The 18,703-nt window shown below is 40.1% G+C and overlaps 1 protein-coding gene across 1 annotated transcript in view; it reads left to right on the forward strand.

The window, feature by feature from the left end:
- Positions 1-1,389: 1,389 nt before the first annotated feature.
- The window catches only part of LOC121920806 (twist-related protein 2-like), a 36,997-nt gene continuing 19,683 nt past the window's right edge, over positions 1,390-18,703 (forward strand). Inside the window, exon 1 of the mRNA XM_042448021.1 lies at positions 1,390-2,115. Coding sequence (XP_042303955.1) covers positions 1,593-2,099 — 507 coding nt within the window. The 5' untranslated portion in view covers positions 1,390-1,592 and the 3' untranslated portion in view covers positions 2,100-2,115. The remainder of the gene's footprint in view (positions 2,116-18,703) is intronic.

An 18,703-nucleotide genomic window follows, 5' to 3' on the forward strand; every position in this document is an offset into this window, starting at 1 on the left:
GTGGACCCTTGTTATATGCTGGGGTTTGGTTCCAAGATCCCCTGTGGATAACAAAATCCGTGGATGCTCAAGTCCCATTAAATATATTGACATAGCAAAATGGTGTCCCTTATAAAAAAAATGGAAAATCAAATTTTGATATTTGAAATTTATACTTTTTTTGAACATTTTCAAATCGTGGATGCCTGAATCCATGTATAAGAATCCACATATAAGAAGGGCTGACTGTAGTAGCACTCTCTTTCACTTAGCAGCCACAGCATGATGTGAATTTGTTGCTGCTGTGTGCCTTCAACTCATTTCCGATTTATGGCGTCCCTAAGGCAAACCTATTACAGGGGTTTCTTGGCAAGAGTTGTTCAGAGGGGGTTTGCCTTTGCCTTCCTCTGGAGATGAGAGAGTGTGACTTGGCCAAGGTCACCCAGTGGGTTTCATGGCCAAGTAGGGGTTCGAGAGCTAGTCTCCTGGTGTTCCAATAATCAAACCATTCTCCCACTCTGGCTCTCAAGACTAGCCTACGTGAAAGAAATCTATTTTCTGATGCAAGGAAATAAATGGTATGGAAAATGATGTGTATATGTGTATTTCTCTGGGGGAGGGGGTCCAATGCATTCATTAGATTCTCAAAGGGGTCTGTGACACAAAAATGTAAAGAAACACTGATTAAGAGGACCGTGATTGCCCATCCCAGCTCTTGTGCATGAATGATCTTTCCAATCCTTTTTGCCAAAGCAAAAACAAAGGCTTGCATACTACCAAACAAATAGAAACAGGCCCTGAAAAGACAGCACATCCCCTCCTAGTGGTTCTCTAGGCCCCAAATGGCAACTGTGTCCTTCTTCCTGGGCTACAGGCGACATCTTATAAACTCCGGTTTTGGGACAAGGGACCAAAGGGTCTACCCAGCAGCCACCGCACCACCGTTTATCTTTTTGATTAACAACGGAGGCACCACCAAAGGTAGTAGCAACAACTTCAACCAGAGTCCTGCTCTTTCCCTTACTGGGTTTGGGGCAGGGGTCAACCCAGCAGACCCCTGTCAATTAGGACTGCTGAGGAAAACATCCTCTGGCATTCAGGCAACTGGCAAGAGCATCTGTGCCTCATGGCTTTGATGAAGGGGGGGGGGGGGGGGGGAGGGATGCAGAGGGTGGAGTGGGGTGAGGGGAAGAGGAAAGGAAGGCAATCTGGAACCCATAAGCTCCCTTGATGTTTGCATTATTGTGAACGGTTGTCTTGGCCTGAGCGCCGCCCCTCCCCTTAGAATGCCTCACCCTATCCGTAAAGGGCATTAACAAACTTTTTAACAAGGTCCCTCCTCTCTTATAGCCCTCAAGGAGGTGGTGGGATGGGTGTGGGGGGTGTGGAGAGAAAAAGGAGCACGAATAAGCAGATCCTTGAAGGTGGAAGCAACTCAGAGAAGCTTCTCTGAAAAACATCAAGAAAGGCTGGCTGGTGGGATCCCTGCCTCTGAGGTTGCCCTTTGCTCCAAACCACAAGAGATTGCCATTGGGTTTGGATGCACTGTGGCCTGTTAGGTCCAAGTCCCCGGTGCCTGTGCCGAAGAGGGAAGGGAGGCCGATTTGAAGACGATGAAAGAAGAGAGCCTGTGCCCAGACTCCCCAGAAGGCAGCTTGGGGACTAGTGAGGAGGAAAGTGAGAAGGTGCCCAAGAAAGGCCTGCGCAAAAGAAGCCAGCTGGGCAAGCCCTCATCCCTGGCCACCTCAGCCCCACCGGAGTGTAGCACCCCTTCACCACAGGGCAAACGCAGCAAGCGAAGTCCTGTGCCACAGACCTTTGAGGACATGCACACGCAGCGAGTGATAGCCAATGTGCGGGAGCGCCAGCGCACCCAGTCACTGAACGACGCCTTTGCTGAGCTGCGCAAGATCATCCCCACTCTGCCTTCGGACAAGCTCAGCAAGATCCAGACCCTCAAATTGGCTGCTCGCTACATCGACTTCCTCTACCAAGTCCTGCAGAGTGATGAGCTTGACCACAAGATTTCCAGCTGCAACTATCTGGCCCATGAGAGGCTCAGCTATGCCTTCTCAGTCTGGAGGATGGAAGGGGCCTGGTCCATGTCGGCATCCCACTGAGATACTCAGCCGGAAGGTAAGTGTTATTGACCTTTTTCCTACCTCTCTGGGAGATTCACACTCTTCGCTAGATTTAAATTGGAGGCTTCATTTCTATGGAGTGGGTAGGAATTACCTATAAATCATGTTTTCACTGGCAGGATGAAACATCCAACTACCATTTTCCTTTTAAAAGGATGGACTTTGGGCAAGTGTAGTGTGTCATTCTGTTTTTCTTAGGAAGTCATGCAACCAACTTCCACATATCAAGAATAAGGAATATGGGCTTCCAGGTTAGAAAGCATGACCTCCAGGCAGTATTGAGATCCTGATAGCATTAGGCTTCACAGAGACAACTGTTTTTTAATTCTGAAGAGAGAGATGAAATTCATGTGCTCAGAGGTCTTGATGCTGCTGGCATTCTGCATACACACTTCTTTTATCCTCCTGTCATTGCTGATCAAAAGCTGCTTAGTAGGAGAAGACTGCAATCAGAATGAAGAGTTTGATGACACTACAGGCAAATGCGATCTCTTTTCCCCCTTGTACTTTCATAAGAACTAATAAGAATTTGTTTTCAGTGTAAAATTGCCCATCCTTGACACTCTGGAAGAAGATGCACATTCTAAGCAAAAATAAATAAATAAATAAATAAGTCCACTTATATTCAGCAGGACTGAAACACAACAAAATATTAGTCTGATAGAACTTATTAAAACTGGCTGCTGATGAGAATTTAATGCTTTCTTCTCCCAATGGTCATCACAATATGGTGATACTATGGCAAGAAAGCATTAAACTTTCATTGGCCACTGGTTTTAAAACTTTCTAATACACCAATATTTTGTTGTGTTTCAGTCCCTGACAGCTGAGCTGTTCTTGAAGTTTAGCACCAAATCCTGCCATAGATTTTATATAAAGAGACAGGCTTTATTCCAGATATACTGGGTGCAGGACTGTATCTTTCTATGACAGACACCTAATGTTTCCCCTTTTCTTTTCTTTTTTGCTAACCCATCTGGGAATCAGCTATCCATTTTTATGAACAGTTTATGTGTATCTTCTTTAACAGACTTCAATGGACATATAAGGCATCTGCATCAAAATGCCATATACTTATTACAGAATGCCCATAAACAGGCTAAAAAAAATTCTCACAGATTAAACATTGGGTTAGTCTGCTTACGAAGGAAATGTAAAAAGCTACGTGCATTGAATGTTACATGTGATTTTACCTCCTACATTAGAAATTCCAGTCTATATTGAACAACACTTTTCCTGACATAACACAAAAAGCAAGACTGAGGCTCAAGGGTACTTCATGCCCTCATTGCAAAGGCATCTTGCTACAGAAATATGCATAATCTTTCACCCATTCAGTCTTACTATGAGACAAAATACCATTATTTTTATTGTACACATGTGGAAGTGAGGCTGAAAAAGCAACAGCTTTTTAAAACCAACCTTCTGGTTATACCAAGATAACCACAATGTGCTAGGTACCCAGTTCATGTGCACTGGATGGTTGGATTAATCTGTGCCATGGATCAATAATACCTCCTGTACTCATAATAAAACAATGTACCTATCATTATACAGAGGTAGCTACTGTAGATACTCATGTATAAGTCTAGAAATTTAGGTTAAAAAATTAACCCCCAAAACTTGAGTCGACTTATCCACAGGTCAATGGAGGTACTATACTTATATAAAAAGGAGCCATTCCCCTGGTGAAAAGGACAAGTGTAATCTGTCCTGGACGCATCCACACGTTCTCTGTTCTCTCATCCATCCAGCCGTTAGTGTTAGCACAAACAGTTATGCCTGCTGGGATTTTGTAAATTCTTTGATATTTTTTTCCTTTGCTCCATCCTTGAGATCCTTTGTTGCATGATCCTAAGTTTTGCCCTCAGCTTATCCAAGAGTTGCATAATTTTGGCCCCCGAACATGCCCTCAACTTATACATGAGGTTAGCTTATAGTTGAGAATATACGGTAACTTATGTATCATGGAACAATATATTGTTCCCACCAACTTGATATATGTTCCATATAACTTGTATAATTCCATATACCTGGTTCCATATACAGTCGGTAATCCTAATTAAATTGCACAGCACTAATGAGTATATATGGTGTAAGGGAGGGGTGCAGGAAACACTATACTCAACACAAGGCCAGCTGAAGACATATTGCTAGAAGTCAGAATAAGTATGGCATTCCTCCATACTTGTTCCTTAGGACGAAATTTTGAATGGTACAGAATGACTTTTAAAAAGTGTTATTCTAGTTCATGGGGGGGGGATATGGGGATGTGTAGTTTCTGCTTTTCTTTATAATTTTCTTTTTGGATGGCAATGAATTCCGTAGGACAGAGCTTGAAAATCAGAGCTGTCCAAGGAGAATGCCACTCTTGAATGGGGCTTGGGTTCAGGTTTGTGATGATGATGACGACGACGATGACATATATATGAACACCTCCAGGAATAAGGTGTGCAATCAAGTCGAATACAGATTTGATGTGTGAGGATTATCCCAATTTGTATCAGAGAAAGTTGGCTCCAGTTTTTGAATGGGAAAGATAGTGCCATGTTCAGCCTAATCAGATGATAATTCATATATGTCAAACAATGCTTTGGATCATCACTGCAAAAACAGCAGATTTGCCATGTCACCATGGGGCAAAGCAGAAATACAAGGACTGGTTGGCTGTACATGTTCCACTTTTAGTCGCCAGGCTAAGGCACTGACAGGGTTGCTGTGTCTTTAAAAAAATCAGATGTGATCATTTCTTCCCTCCCTTCCCAACACAATGCACCAATGGAAGAAGCCACACCTGAAAATATTTTTCTTTTCTATGCAAGGTATAGAAACCTGAGGAGAATCTGGGCATGTGTACCATTATAGTCATTAGTGCACTTGAAGAGAGATATTACATGCTCATATGAATCACACTGCCTCAACAACTGAACAAAAATTATTCAAATTCTGCAACTAGAAAAGCTCAGTTCTGTAGCCAGGCTACCTTATGTATATTTGAAAGATTTCCCTTATTTTGCACAATTTGTTTTCTATCTTTTATTTTGTGCAAGTCTTTCTGTTTTCATCATGAGGAGATGCAAAGAATTATCATAGCATAACATATCATACTTACCATAGCAAAACAAATCCCAGCCTTTGGATGCCCACAGGTATATTTCTGTAACAATGAGGACTAGAAACTTGGATTGATTTTCTGACTGAGTATATAAGACAGCATCTTATCTTTTTTAAAAGAGGAAGAAAGCCAAAAATCCTACTGCTCACTCCTACAAATAATTAATATAAAATGCATGTGTATACGAATCATTATAGGCTTAAATACTGTGATCTCATTTAATAAATTGGAAGGGATTAAACCTGTATTGACTATGCTCTAGATTTTTCAATTACTGTCCCCATCTTGCTGGATGGGTTATTTCTTTCTGAATGGGGTGGGCGCATGGTTCCTGCAGAATCATGTCCTACACCAGTTGGGCATTCTTTTTTCTTTTCTTTTTTTCCCTAAAGAACACCTCTCACTTAATTTCCATGTTAAAATCATATCCCACTTTTTGACCCCTTTCTTCCCACAGTTGGCCCTGACAACATATCTACAAGTAGTAAAATGTGGTTCTAAAAAAGAAATGAAAACAAATCTCAGCCAGTCAATTAAAAAGGAAGAGATTGCCTGGGTTTGTCATAGAGCGGTGAATGGGGCATTTTGTTGTTCTATCTAGCCAAAGGGGATGATAAAATACATACCGTAAGAGATCGATACAAGAACGCAAACTTTACAAAGTTTCAAAATTATGCAGAAGAGCACAAAGAAGTGAAGGAATTGCTTCGCATTGTAGCAAAGCTACAAAGCTTCAGAAAAGGGGAAATAATTCAGATTCAATCCCTGATTTTCTGAAGACGTGAAAGCCAGAATGCACCCCTATCCAAAATTACACCGTCTTATTAAACAGTTAGTGGAACAGACCTGTTGGATCTCCCTCCTGATGAAATTCTACAAACAAGGGGCCGACCTGGAAAATGTCAAATCCGATTTCCGATGGTAGGAGCGCTCACTAAAGACTGGCACTCAAAGGCTCTGGGGGTCACATATACACACACTGGAACAATCATCCTGCCTGGTATTTGTCCCATCCACTGCCTGAGCAATGTGATGCGATTTGATATTATAGAGTAATTAAGCTGAGGCAAAAGGTGATCATTCTCCAGGACTGCTCCAGGCAGAGAGAGCAGTGCCCAGAAAAAGGAGAGCCTTTCATACCTGGCCTTGACCTCTGACTCCTATGGTTATTCTGTCCCTTGGGAACAGGAGGTTCAAAGCCTTTTCTGATCCCCTCCCCTTCCCTGGCTTTCCTTCTCTGCATCTCCAGTTTTACTTGTTTCCATATGTTGGAAGATTTATCCCCTTCTCCAAAGGGAAGGGAAAATGCAGACCTAAACAAAACAAGGGATGGGAAAACTGGTCAGTTATGATTCTTCCCCTTATTCACATTTTTTAATTTCTAAATTTATGGACAAATTAGCAAATCGTAATTCTATTTTTTTTAACAAAATGGATCTAACAATCTTTCCCCCCATAAGCACTGATTAAATTTAAACAGCAACAGGTATTCTCAGTACCAAAGATGTTGCACCTGTGTCTAGGTAGCTATTAAAATCAGGAGTCTGGTTTGAACATGTTGTGAGTCAAAGCCAGGTTTAAGAGTTCAGCACTCAGAGCCTTCTGCCTGAATTTTTCTTTTACTTTTATATATTCAAATTCAGTGATAACAAGCAAATTAATCCTACCACTCCAGTCTCCCCCAAATTAATAAATTTATAACAATATATCACATACAACTATGTGCATAAATAATCTATTAATCTATCTATATAGTCTATTTTTAGCCATTATATGTTTAAATGAACGGTTTTCAACATTTACATTATTATATTTACTTTCTTAAAATATAAATTCAGTTTTTCTACCCTGTTTGGGAAGAATTCAGCAATAATAAGAAATCCCTACAACCCAAAAAAAGGACAATATAATTGTAACAATATCTCAAATACAGTCATGTACATACATTATCAAATCACCTATAAATAATCTGTCTATCTAATCTAGATATTTGTCCCTGTCTATTTGTCTGTCTATCTATCCAGACACATATAGTGCCTGTTACTGGACATTATATGCCCAAATGAGTGAATGTCACCATTTAGATTTCTCTGTTGTTAACTGGCAACAAGTCAGCTTCAAGTCACGGTGACCCTAGGGATGATGGACTTTCAAGTCATCCTAGCCTCGGCAGGACTTTTTATTTTAACCTATTTCTGAAGAGGAATTTAGCAATCACAGGTAAATAAATCCTTAATACCCAAAAGAAACAATATAATTATTACAATATATCAAATACATTAACGTACATTCATTATCAAAGCACCTATAAATATTTTGCATGTTCTATCTATCTATCTATCTATCTATCTATCTATCTATCTATCTATCTACTTACCTATTTAGATACATCTATCCGTCTGTCTTTCTGTCTGTTGAGAATATTTTTAGCCATTATATGCTCAAATGAATTATTTTCACCATTTAGATTATTTCCATATTTAACTTTTAAAAATAAAACTCAGCTTTTCCATCCCATATGGGTAGAAGAATTCAGCAATGACAAATAAATAAATCCCTACCACCCAATCTCCCAAAAAAAGAACAATAAAATTATAACAATCTATCAAACATTGTTAATTGCTAGCATACATTATCAAATCACCTGCTACCTATCTATCCATCTCTGTCTGTCTAGCTACCTGTTCAAACACATTTAATGTCTATTATTAGACAGCATATGTCCAAAAGATGTTTTGCCACATTTTAAAAAATAAATAATCATTTTCCCCCAGCCAGTTTGAGAAGAACTTATATGTGAATTTGGGAGAATTTTTGTCAAAAGAGAAACCAACAGAAATCTCAATGATCCCTAATTAAACCACTTATTTGATTTAGTCTGGAAATAAAAGACGAATAAAAGACCATCCTCTGTAAAATAGGAGATATGATCACCTTGTTTGAGAACTTGCTTCTTAGGATGCATCTACATGGAAGAAATAATGCTGTTTGACACCACATTAAGTGTGGTAGCTCAATCCTATGGAATCCTGGGATTTATGGTTTTATAAGATCTTTAGCCTTTTTGGCCAAAGTGTGTTGGTGCCTCACAAAACTACAAATCCCAGGATTCTGCAGGGTGTAGCCATGGTAGTTAAAGTGATGTCAAACTTCATTATTTTTACGGTGCACAACCTGCCACGGCTTTGACTAGTTGTTCTCTCTGGCAAGAATGCTATAAGCTGGGGTGACTAGTGGCTTATGAAGAATTTAACCTTTTAGCTCTTTGGGGATATGGGTTGCTTGTTCTTCATTGTTCCTTGATTAGGTGGTGGTGGGGATTTTAGGCATCCATACAACCAGAGTTCGGGTTGCAGTTTGAGAAATGCTGGATTGTAACCTGTTAAATATTGGTCTTGAATGTGTGTCACTCCCTTGTTGAAATTAAAGAATTTTAAAAAGTATCTTAGGCCCGGGACAAACGGTCCTGAAGTGGCATGCTGCCAGTGATACTAGGGTTAGGGACCATGCACCAACCGCACAGTTCCTAACCCTAGCATGACACGGCGGCGGCATCATGGTGGCGTCCTGTCCATATGGGCACCGCCATCTTGATGTAAGGGATGCACAGTGTATACATGTCGCTGTGTGTCATGTACTTCACCGGCATGCCAATGGTGCACTCATGAAGTGTGCCGTGCGCCGTAAAAAGAACCTGGTTTTTCTGTGGTTTGGCTGCCGGAGGGAAACATGCCCGTCCAGTCCAGCCTTTTTCAGAGGTATGTACTGGTCTTGAATTTGGCAAGGTTGTGGTTACAGTGCAAGCCACCAAGCCTCATCAACATTGAGGATCATGTCGAAGATACCATCCAGCATTTCACAGATCAAAACTGGGGTGCATGTAGCCAAGCAACATCTGAATGTCATTAAAATAGTAAAGGTTATTGGAGAAGTCGAAGACATAAGGCAGGGCAGGCTGCAGCAGTTTGCTTTTGCCCATGCCTACAGGAAAGGGCAAGAGTTCATTCCCTGCTCTCCTCTCCTTGTTGCTCTCTTCTCCCCTCTCCTTTCTTCCTTGCTGAGTTAATGGGGTGCAAGCTACTTTTGTACTTCAAACTCTGTTCACATCAATGGAGGTAAACCAAAGAAAAAGTGGGAAAAGGAGAAGAGAGAGAAAGTGGGTTATTTTAAAGGCAGCTGAAGAAATGGGATGACAGAAGATTAGTCATGACTGTCCCAGCCAAATCAGGACAGTTAGAGGACATAAATTAATTCTTGAGCAAACAGTACCTGATCAGGGTCAAGACAGCAGGGTTACTCTATTCTGCACATTGTTTATTTGCTCCCCTTAGTGGGTAGAAGGACAAGAAATATCCATGCACACAGCATAGCACATAAAAGAGAAACACTTTCAAGAAAAATCTGGCAAGAAAAAGTCTGAGCAATCTCAGTTCCAGGGACATGACAACTTTTCTTTCTGGTATGAAGGCTACCTCTAGATAAAGTTTACTGGAGACACATCAAATCTCACTGAAATGCCAGATTCCCAAGTTCCAGGGAAGGCTAGGCACACCCTTTGTCTAAAGTTGTGGAAAGGAATTGCCAATTACTATAGACATCACTGAGTCCAAAGAACCAATACATTGCTTCAATCTAAGATAGCTTCCTCTGTCACCTTCAGGACCACTCTGGTATTAGGTGGAGTGAGGTCACAGATTCAGATTCCTCCCCTCACAATCTGAATCTGTAGCATAACTCTAATACCATGGTGGTCCAGAAGGTGACAAAGGAAGCTATCTTAGACTGAATCCATTTAGATTGAAGAGCCCCCTTACCCAGATATTTTGCCCGAGAGCCCTGATCATTCCTGTTTCTTGGAAGACAAAGATATGTGTGTACCGCATAGCCTTGGATGCATCCCTAAAACAGCTTGCTCTCCTCAGGTATTTTGGAAGGCACTGCTTCCTTGCCAGTATTGAGGTGAGATCCATAGAACTGTGAGGGTGCCATCTTGTTCTTTGCTACAGCAGCAAATATGTCTTACAATGGCCCTGTGTCCTATCCCATGTTCTACAGCAAGTCTTTGGTATCCACTGGGGTTTGGTTCCGGGACCCCTAGTACATAACAAAATCCATGGATGCTCAAGTCTTATTAAATACAATGGCATAGCAAAATGGTGTCCCTTATATAAAAGAGAAAATCAAAGTTTGCTATTTGGATTTTATACTTTTAAAAAATATTTGTAAGCCTTGGATTATTTCTACAGTGTATGTGCATCCACAGAGGATATTTTCTTCAGTCACCACACCTGTCCCCAGACTGCGCAATGAACTATTAGTAGAGATTCATTGGCTTGAGAATGGCTGAGTTGGTCTCAGCAGTAAAGACCAGTCTCGTCATTACTTCTATCATCTTACTTTTAAATTATTGTTTTAAAAGTATTTATAAATAGATTTTAATATATAGTGTTTTTATACCCTCGCTGATATTATGTATTATTTATTGTTGTTCCCCTCCTCGATCTACAGGATGAGGTGGGTAAGAAATAGTAATAACAACAACAATAGTTGACTAAATACAGAACTGTCATATTCTCTATCCCAGGTGGCCACTAAGATAGATTCCTATTGCTATTAGAAGAGAACAAAGCTAACATTCCAAAGAATTACTAAAACCATTAAATTCCAAAACAAGATTGCATAATTTCTGCATTCTAGAGCAAAGGAAACTGATTGATGCCAAGTCAGGCCACTGATCCAATTAGATCACAGCGGTTCTCAAACTGGTTGTTCAAATGTTTTGGATGTCAGCTCCCAGAGTGGCCATTTTAGCTGGATTTGAAATCTTAAACCTCTCAAACAGCAAAGATAGAGAACCAAGTATCTACAGTGAGCAAAGGGAATTTTCTATGGTTTTGAATGGAGGTCTTTCCCAGTCTGAAAAAACCTGTTCCATTGTATTGAATAGGGTGTATTCAAGAATCTACCAATAATTGTAGCTATGGAAGGGGAAATCTGTGTTTCACTTTCTCACACATTTCATTGTTTTTGTTTTTCTTCTTGTTGTTTTCAAAAGCTTGAGTTCTTGCTATCCTGGGGCAAATAGGTTCCATTTTCATCCCCACATCTATGCCGACCAAATTCTATCTGTATAGCTATTCCCAGCACAGAAAGGGCCATGTTATGCCTGCCTAACAGGTAGCTGTCTAAAATGAACAGCCTTTAAAAAAAGAAGACAGGCAGGCAATCCTAAATCAGTGCTAACATGGTTGAACACACAGGGCTTCTGTGCTGCAGAAATAATCCAATTTGATACCATTTCAACTGCCATGGTTCAAAGCTGTGGAATTCTGGGATTTGTAGTTTGGAGAGATATGAGCCTTCTCTGTCAGAGAGCTCCAATGCCATAATAAACTATACATCACAGAATTCCCTAGTATTGTGCCATGACAATTAAAGTGGTGTGAAATTGGATTATTTCTGCAGTGTGGATGCAGCCAAAGTCAGCTTTTTATGAGTTAAGTATTCAAAGCCAAGTGGCTGGGTGGATGAACTTGTTGCTTTTGGTTTATTCCACATTCATTCGATGATGATGATGATGATGATGATGATGATGAACATATCAGGCCAAAATTCACAACTGCAGTTACAAATGCATAACCTAGACTTACGCATTTATGACTGGTTCATATTTATGACTGGTTCATATTCATGATCCCTAAATATTCTCTAATTCAGGAAATATGTAGGTACTGTGATAGTCCCCCATTCCTCCCTTAGTGGGAAGCAGTTGCTGTGAGTGACAGGGGTCTGTTGTCTTGTCAGTTGGGAAGCAGATGACTGATGTTTCCACCCCTCTCTCATGAGCGATCTCTGCTGCAGGTCAGGCTAGGAAATGCTACTTAGCTATGTAACTAGGGTAGTTACATAACTAAGTAGATGACTGTGACCTCAAATTCTTTCCAACCCAAATATGAATACATTTGTGAATATTGATAAATTCTTATCCAAAATGAATGGAAATGAAATTGTTACCCACCCCTAATGGCAGCAGCAAATTGTGAGACGTACCACATCCTAAGATCTGTGCCAAAGGGTGTGAATACATTCTTATGGCCTGTTCCTTTTGTACTGTTAGAGTCCACATTAAAACAGCAGACTGGTGAGACCAGAGAGAAATGATACCCAGCCCTGGACATATGATGGTTTGTGCAGTTTATTCTCTCAGGAACTAGAGGTCGGAGTTCTGACTGAGCACTCAGCTAGTGGGTTGCACGCTTGCATGATTTCTAGCATCATATATTAGCAGCAAGGGAAGTCACATAAAATCAACTGTGCTGGTGGCCTTTTTCTTCTGCTGAAGTTGCTATAGTTTTGCTGGTATAGTATGCCTCTGTATATCAGTTACTGGGAAGCACAAGATGGAGGGTCATGTTGCTGGTAGGCTTCCCATGGGCATATGATCACCACAATGTGAATGGACACACACTGACTGGCATCCTGTTAGTGATACAGGTTGACTCTTCCTTGTCTGAAATGCTTGGGACCAGAAACGTTTTGGATTTTGGAATATTTATTTATTTATTTTCCAATTTCAGAATCCCTGTGTTAACACATACATACATAATCAGATATCTTGGCGATGAGACCCAAGTCTAAATACAAAATTCATTCATATTTCTTATATACTTACTGGCATAACCTGGAGGTAATTTTATATTTTTAATTCATTTTGTGCATGGAACAACATTTGTGTATACTGAACAATCAGAAAATAAAGGTGTCACTATCTCAGCCACCCATGAAAAAAAGTTTAGAATTTTGGAATATTTTAGATTTTGGAATTCAGAATAAGCACGACTCAACCTGTATACACAGACATAAGTTAATGCAAGGAGAAATAATGAGGTGCACAACAGATGTATTTAACTGACAGTAGTGCAAATAGATTTGTGCAAGTGGGATTGTTGCATATGTGATAACACGTTAAAGTCCACAAGGTAGTGTGTGAAGGCACATTGCCTCTACACATTGGCTTTGCCCGTTGAAATTGTGCATTGAGCCATCAACCCAGCACATTGACCCTTGATCTACATGCTTTGTACTATTTTAGTATTCAGTGAAGGTGCTGTGTGACATAACTCCACTGGTGGATATTTATGCCACACTGAAGTGATGTAGAATCTCCACTAATGAGTATGAGAGTCCTTTGGTCTTATCCAACGTGGCTGTTCTTATGTTAATAGGAATCCTGTTGGTTTTTCACTTTAATGCTAAAACTGGTAACTTTAATATATTGGTATATCATCCAGCTGACATCTAGGATTCATCCCTTAAATACTGACCATGTTAGTATTTTGCTAGTGGGCTTTTACTCCTTAGAGGAACACTGACAATATTACAGGATCTTTGTATTAAACAAATTGAACATAAGCAGAGCTGAGAACAAGGGGAAATGATGCTGATGCTGATTTTGATGATAGCTGGAATCACTATGACAATTACAACTATATAACCTAGAGTTATGCATTCCCAATTGGTTTGTAGTCATGATTCCTATACATTCAATACTGGCTAAAATACTCTAAAGGAACCAAATCCTGTCTGATCTTGGAAGCTAAGCAGGGACAGCCCTGGTTAGCACTTGGATGGAAGACAGTCACTGAATACCAGATGCTGTAGGCTATATTCCAGAGAAAGGAATTGGCAAAATTCTGAGCATTCTGAAATTCTTGGGGTTGCCATAGGTGGACAGGCGATCTGAAGGTGCCTATACATATATATTCACTAGTTTAGGGAATATATAGAGACCATGAAAGTCCTCTCATCCCCACTTACTGAGCAGCAGCCATTATGAGTGACAGGGTCTTGTTCCCCTATCAACTGGGGAGCAGCTGACAGTTTCCACCATCCCTGCTCTTGAGTGATCTTCAGTGTGAGGAGAAATTGCAAAAGGACCCTGTTTCTGACCATCACAACAGAGATTGCTAGGGGAGGGGTTGGTGGAAACATTAGTTAGCAGCTTCCCAATCAACAATGGAACAGACCTCCATTAAACACAATGTCTGCTGCCCAGTAAGTGTGGATTGTGGGAGTTGTGTCAGGAGTCACAACTTATCTACATAACTAAGGTGGTTACATAGCTAAGTAGGTGATGCAGAATTGCACCCAACAACAACAATAATACAACAATAATACTGAGAGCTAGTGTGGTGTAGTGGACTGAGTGTTGGACTTTGGAGACCAGGGTTTGAATCCCTGCTCAGCCATGGAAACCCACTGGGTAACCTTGGGCAAGTCACACTCTCTCAGCCTCAGGTAGTCAAAGGCAAACCCATCTGTCAACAAAATTTGCCAAGAAACTCCCATTATAGGGTCGCCTTAGGGTTGCCCTAAGTTGGAACTGACTTAAAGGCACACAAAAATAACAAGTAATAATATTAATTATAAGAAGAAAGAATCCAGCTGGTGTTCACCGATGATATAAGAGTATCATGCCTCCTGGAGATCATTCCAACTCCCTTTTTTAAAATCCCGATCTGTCTCTTCCACCACCGCATAGGGGAACTCCAGACATTTTTCAGTCTGCAGTGAGTCAGTAAAGGTTCCTCTCACATATTCACCCAAGTCAAGGTGGACAGCACTGTAAATCAAATTATGTTACCACTGAAGGTAGAACATAACCTGAAACAAAAATTCCCAATCACCTCAATCACCCATTACCAATAAAAACCACTATAACAAGGTAAACACCTATTTGCTGATTTTCTGTGATACCACAAATTTGCTCCCATTGCCTGCTGGCTCATGCTGCATATTGCAAGGCTGTTACTATTCTGTGCCATTTATACGTAACAGCAATTCTAAAGCTTTAAAAGTCTGTGAAGTCGAAGGGTTTCATGGCCAGCCTCCATTGTTTTTTGTGGGTTTTTCGGGCTATGTGGCCATGTTCTAGAAGGGTTTATTCCTGATGTTTCACCAGCAGCTGTGGCTAGCATCTTCAAAGAAAGTTTGTCAGTTACATCTGTTGACTCCTGAGCCTCCCCACTAGTTTCATTCCAAAGCCTACCACTGTGTTGTTTCTTATATATGAAGTCGATAATACATATGTGTCATGACTTTGTGTGTGTTAACTGCCATTGAATCAGCCTTGACTCATGGCAACCCTGTGGATGAAGCATCTCCATGACCCCTCTTCCCTCCATTACTCTGCTTAGGTCCTGTAAATTCAGGCCCATAACCTCCCTGATTGAGTCTATCCATCTGGCATGTGGTCTTCCTCTTTTTCTGCAGCCTTTTACCTTCTCTAATATTATTGTCTTTTCTATTAAGGCATGCCTTATCATGATGTAACTGAAGTACAACAGTTGGGTTTCTTGGGAGATTCCAGACTTCATCTGTCCTAGGACTCATTTGTTTCTTTTTGGCTGTCCATGATACTATCAGCACTCTTATGATGTGCTCCAACACCACATCTCAATGAACTGATTTTCTTTCTGTCAGCTTTCTTCACTGTCCAGCTCTCACATCAGTACGTGGTGATGGGGAATATAATGGCTTGGTCGATTTTGACTTTAGTACTCAGTTGAATATCTTTACACTTTAGATCTTACTTTAATTACACTTTAGTTCTTTCATGGCTACTCTTCCTTTTTCTAGACTTCTTATTGCTTAACTGCAGTCTCCATTCTGATCAATGTTTGATCGAAAGTATGGGAAATCTTTTCCTCATTATCTAGGTTGAATGTGTTTATGTCCTTATGCAGCCACAAATAGGGCAGGGGTGGATTGCTCCTCTTGGTTATCCATCATTTACCTCCAGGGTAAATGCCAATCCCTCAGTTTCTGGATGGCACGGATCAACAATCTATTTACAGCTGGGACTCACCCAAGCCTCCCTCTATTAGGTGGAAGAGTCTTTCCACATTACACAACTGATCTGTATTTGTCTATTTCATAGTGCCTTGTGAATGTGGAAGGCTCCTTCCACCCTGTTGTATTGCAAACATCCTCCAGGGACGCTGAACCTGTTTATGCTGTACTAGTGGCCATGGACTGAATGGACTGAGGCCATACATTCTGCAGGCATGGAACTTTCACCAAATTATAACCAAAGTGCCTTGAGCCACTTTGCTATTTGACTCTTCAAAGTCATACAGTATTTCCATTTGTTTTCTGATTAAAGGAAGTCAACATGCTGCACAAATCCAGTTGGTGATTTATATTGGTATAAAGCTCACAGATGTCACTGTAAGCCACATTTTTGACCAGGATAAACACAAGAGGAGAGAGGGCTGGAAAGTCAGCAGTGAAAGCAGTTCCCTTTATTGGATAAAGCTGCCCTGTTAGTTTCCTTTTCCACTCTACACCTCTGCCTCCTTCTATCTTCCATTCCCTCTTAGAGTAACACATCAGAACCAGCTTTACTTTAAATGCTCCCCACCACAAGCAGATACACACACCAACATACATACATACACACAGGAGAATTAAAGTATGTCCTTAATTTGCAGCTCATCTGATTACAATTTGCCAGTGATTGAAATAGTCCCACAACAATGAATCATTTAAAAGGGTTGATTAATCTACCAATGAAAGCTGGCAGCCCTATTAAGCCTTATGAGGCCGTTGGAAAATGCTTTGATCCCAGCTAAGATCCAAAGATATTAATTGCCTGTGTGAATGGGGAGGAGCATTTCTATATAGAGCAAATCTCAAAAGCAAATCCATTTCTTTGGAAATGAAATCCCAGATGTCTAAGCGCATAATTAAGGTGAGGAGGGAGAAGGGAGATAGGCAGTCTGTGCATGCTTTTGAGTAGTCTGGCTGTTACCTTTCATATTTTCCAGGGCTACCCCTAGATATTCAAAGCACATTTCAGGGCTACATCCTAGCTCAAAGGAAGCCCTTATGAAATCAGATTCCATGCTAATTCATGTATAATTCAGTGACAAACAAATAAGCAGTCAGTATGCTGAATATTGCTCACAGCAGGTCAGTATCTCTCTAGTACGAAAAGTATCTCTCTAGTGAACACTGAGCTGCAGTTATGTGCAGCCCCAGTTACTGTGGAGACATGAAATGCACATTCAGTAATAACGTTATTCCAGAATTAAGGAATTAATTAATTCTGCCAAAAACAAATTTTACATGTCCTGGTTTATAAATGTAAAGGGCTAGATTAAGAATCATTGTTTATTTCTGTCCATAAAGTATGCTAGTTTAATTAATTCCAACTCTAAAAGATGTTATTGTTGTGAATGCTCAGAGCACAATTCCTTATGGCCATATATTTGGTTGCATTAAAGATAGTTTATCTCATAATCAGTTTAATTTTGATTTTATACTAACATCTGTCACCAAGCAAAATGCAAAGGGATCTTGTAGCACCTTTGAGACTAACTGAGCAAAAGAAGTTATGGAATAAGCTTTTACAATAAAATAAAATAAAATAGAAATAATACTGCTGGAATCCTATATATCCAATTATACTATGTAGCATTAGATATACTTATCTATGTAGCAGAGGTGCTTAAAAAACAACACACCTTTACTGAATTGAGAAGATGTGTAACAGGACACCAGCAAGAGTGTCCAATGCACTCTTTATGTACATTTGTGCCAAATGTACATCAGAATTGATACAAAATGCATCCCATTGTGCTTTGGTCACATTGCGCATTGGACTCTTTGACAGCTCTGCCACGCAGTACCATAACAGCAGCCCTCCACTGTATAGGGATGTTACATACCAGCCCAATTCTAATTCCCTGAGACTTAAGGGCATTTCCAAAAATGTATGGCCCCAAAAAAATTCTGGCCTAACTTAATAATTCATACTATTATTGTCTGCATTCCAGTAATTTTTTTAATTAATAAAATTGCTTTAAAACAAATAAGTAATAAGAACAAAAAGAAGCAGAAGAAGAAAAGAGTGGAGAATAATAAGAAAAAAAAAAGAAAGAGAGCACAGAAAGGGGGAAAATCTCTTTGAACAAAGAAACTTTTTGAGTAAAGAAAAAAGTAAAAATGATGAGCACAAATGTAAGAAATGGAATAGTACAGGGAAGAAAATGTGTTAGTGTAGTGCAACCATTAAATGATATAGATGACCTTTTCGTTCCAATCACTTTATAAACTTCTTCTCCTGCTGCAGTTGTGGTTCTCTCCTCTTGTATGTTACCTCATTCAACCCCCTGCCATATTATACTAAAAGTTTAAAAGATTTTAAACCAACAAGTAGTAAGGGCATCTTGGAATTGAGGTGATCTTCTTTGCATCTTCTTGCATTCTATACCAGACACTACATAAAGACTTTTCAGAAACTGACACCTCTCAGCCTTGAGATTCCAGCAAAAATCCCAAGGCTGAGAGGTGTCAGTTTCTGAAAAGTTGTAGGCAGAATTCTTTTGGGGCCATACATACCTCCAAAGTGACCCTATTATTATTATTATTATTATTATTATTATTATTATTATTATTATTATTA

This window comes from Sceloporus undulatus, chromosome 2 (genome assembly GCF_019175285.1).
Source record: "Sceloporus undulatus isolate JIND9_A2432 ecotype Alabama chromosome 2, SceUnd_v1.1, whole genome shotgun sequence".
NCBI classification, from domain to species: domain Eukaryota; kingdom Metazoa; phylum Chordata; class Lepidosauria; order Squamata; family Phrynosomatidae; genus Sceloporus; species Sceloporus undulatus.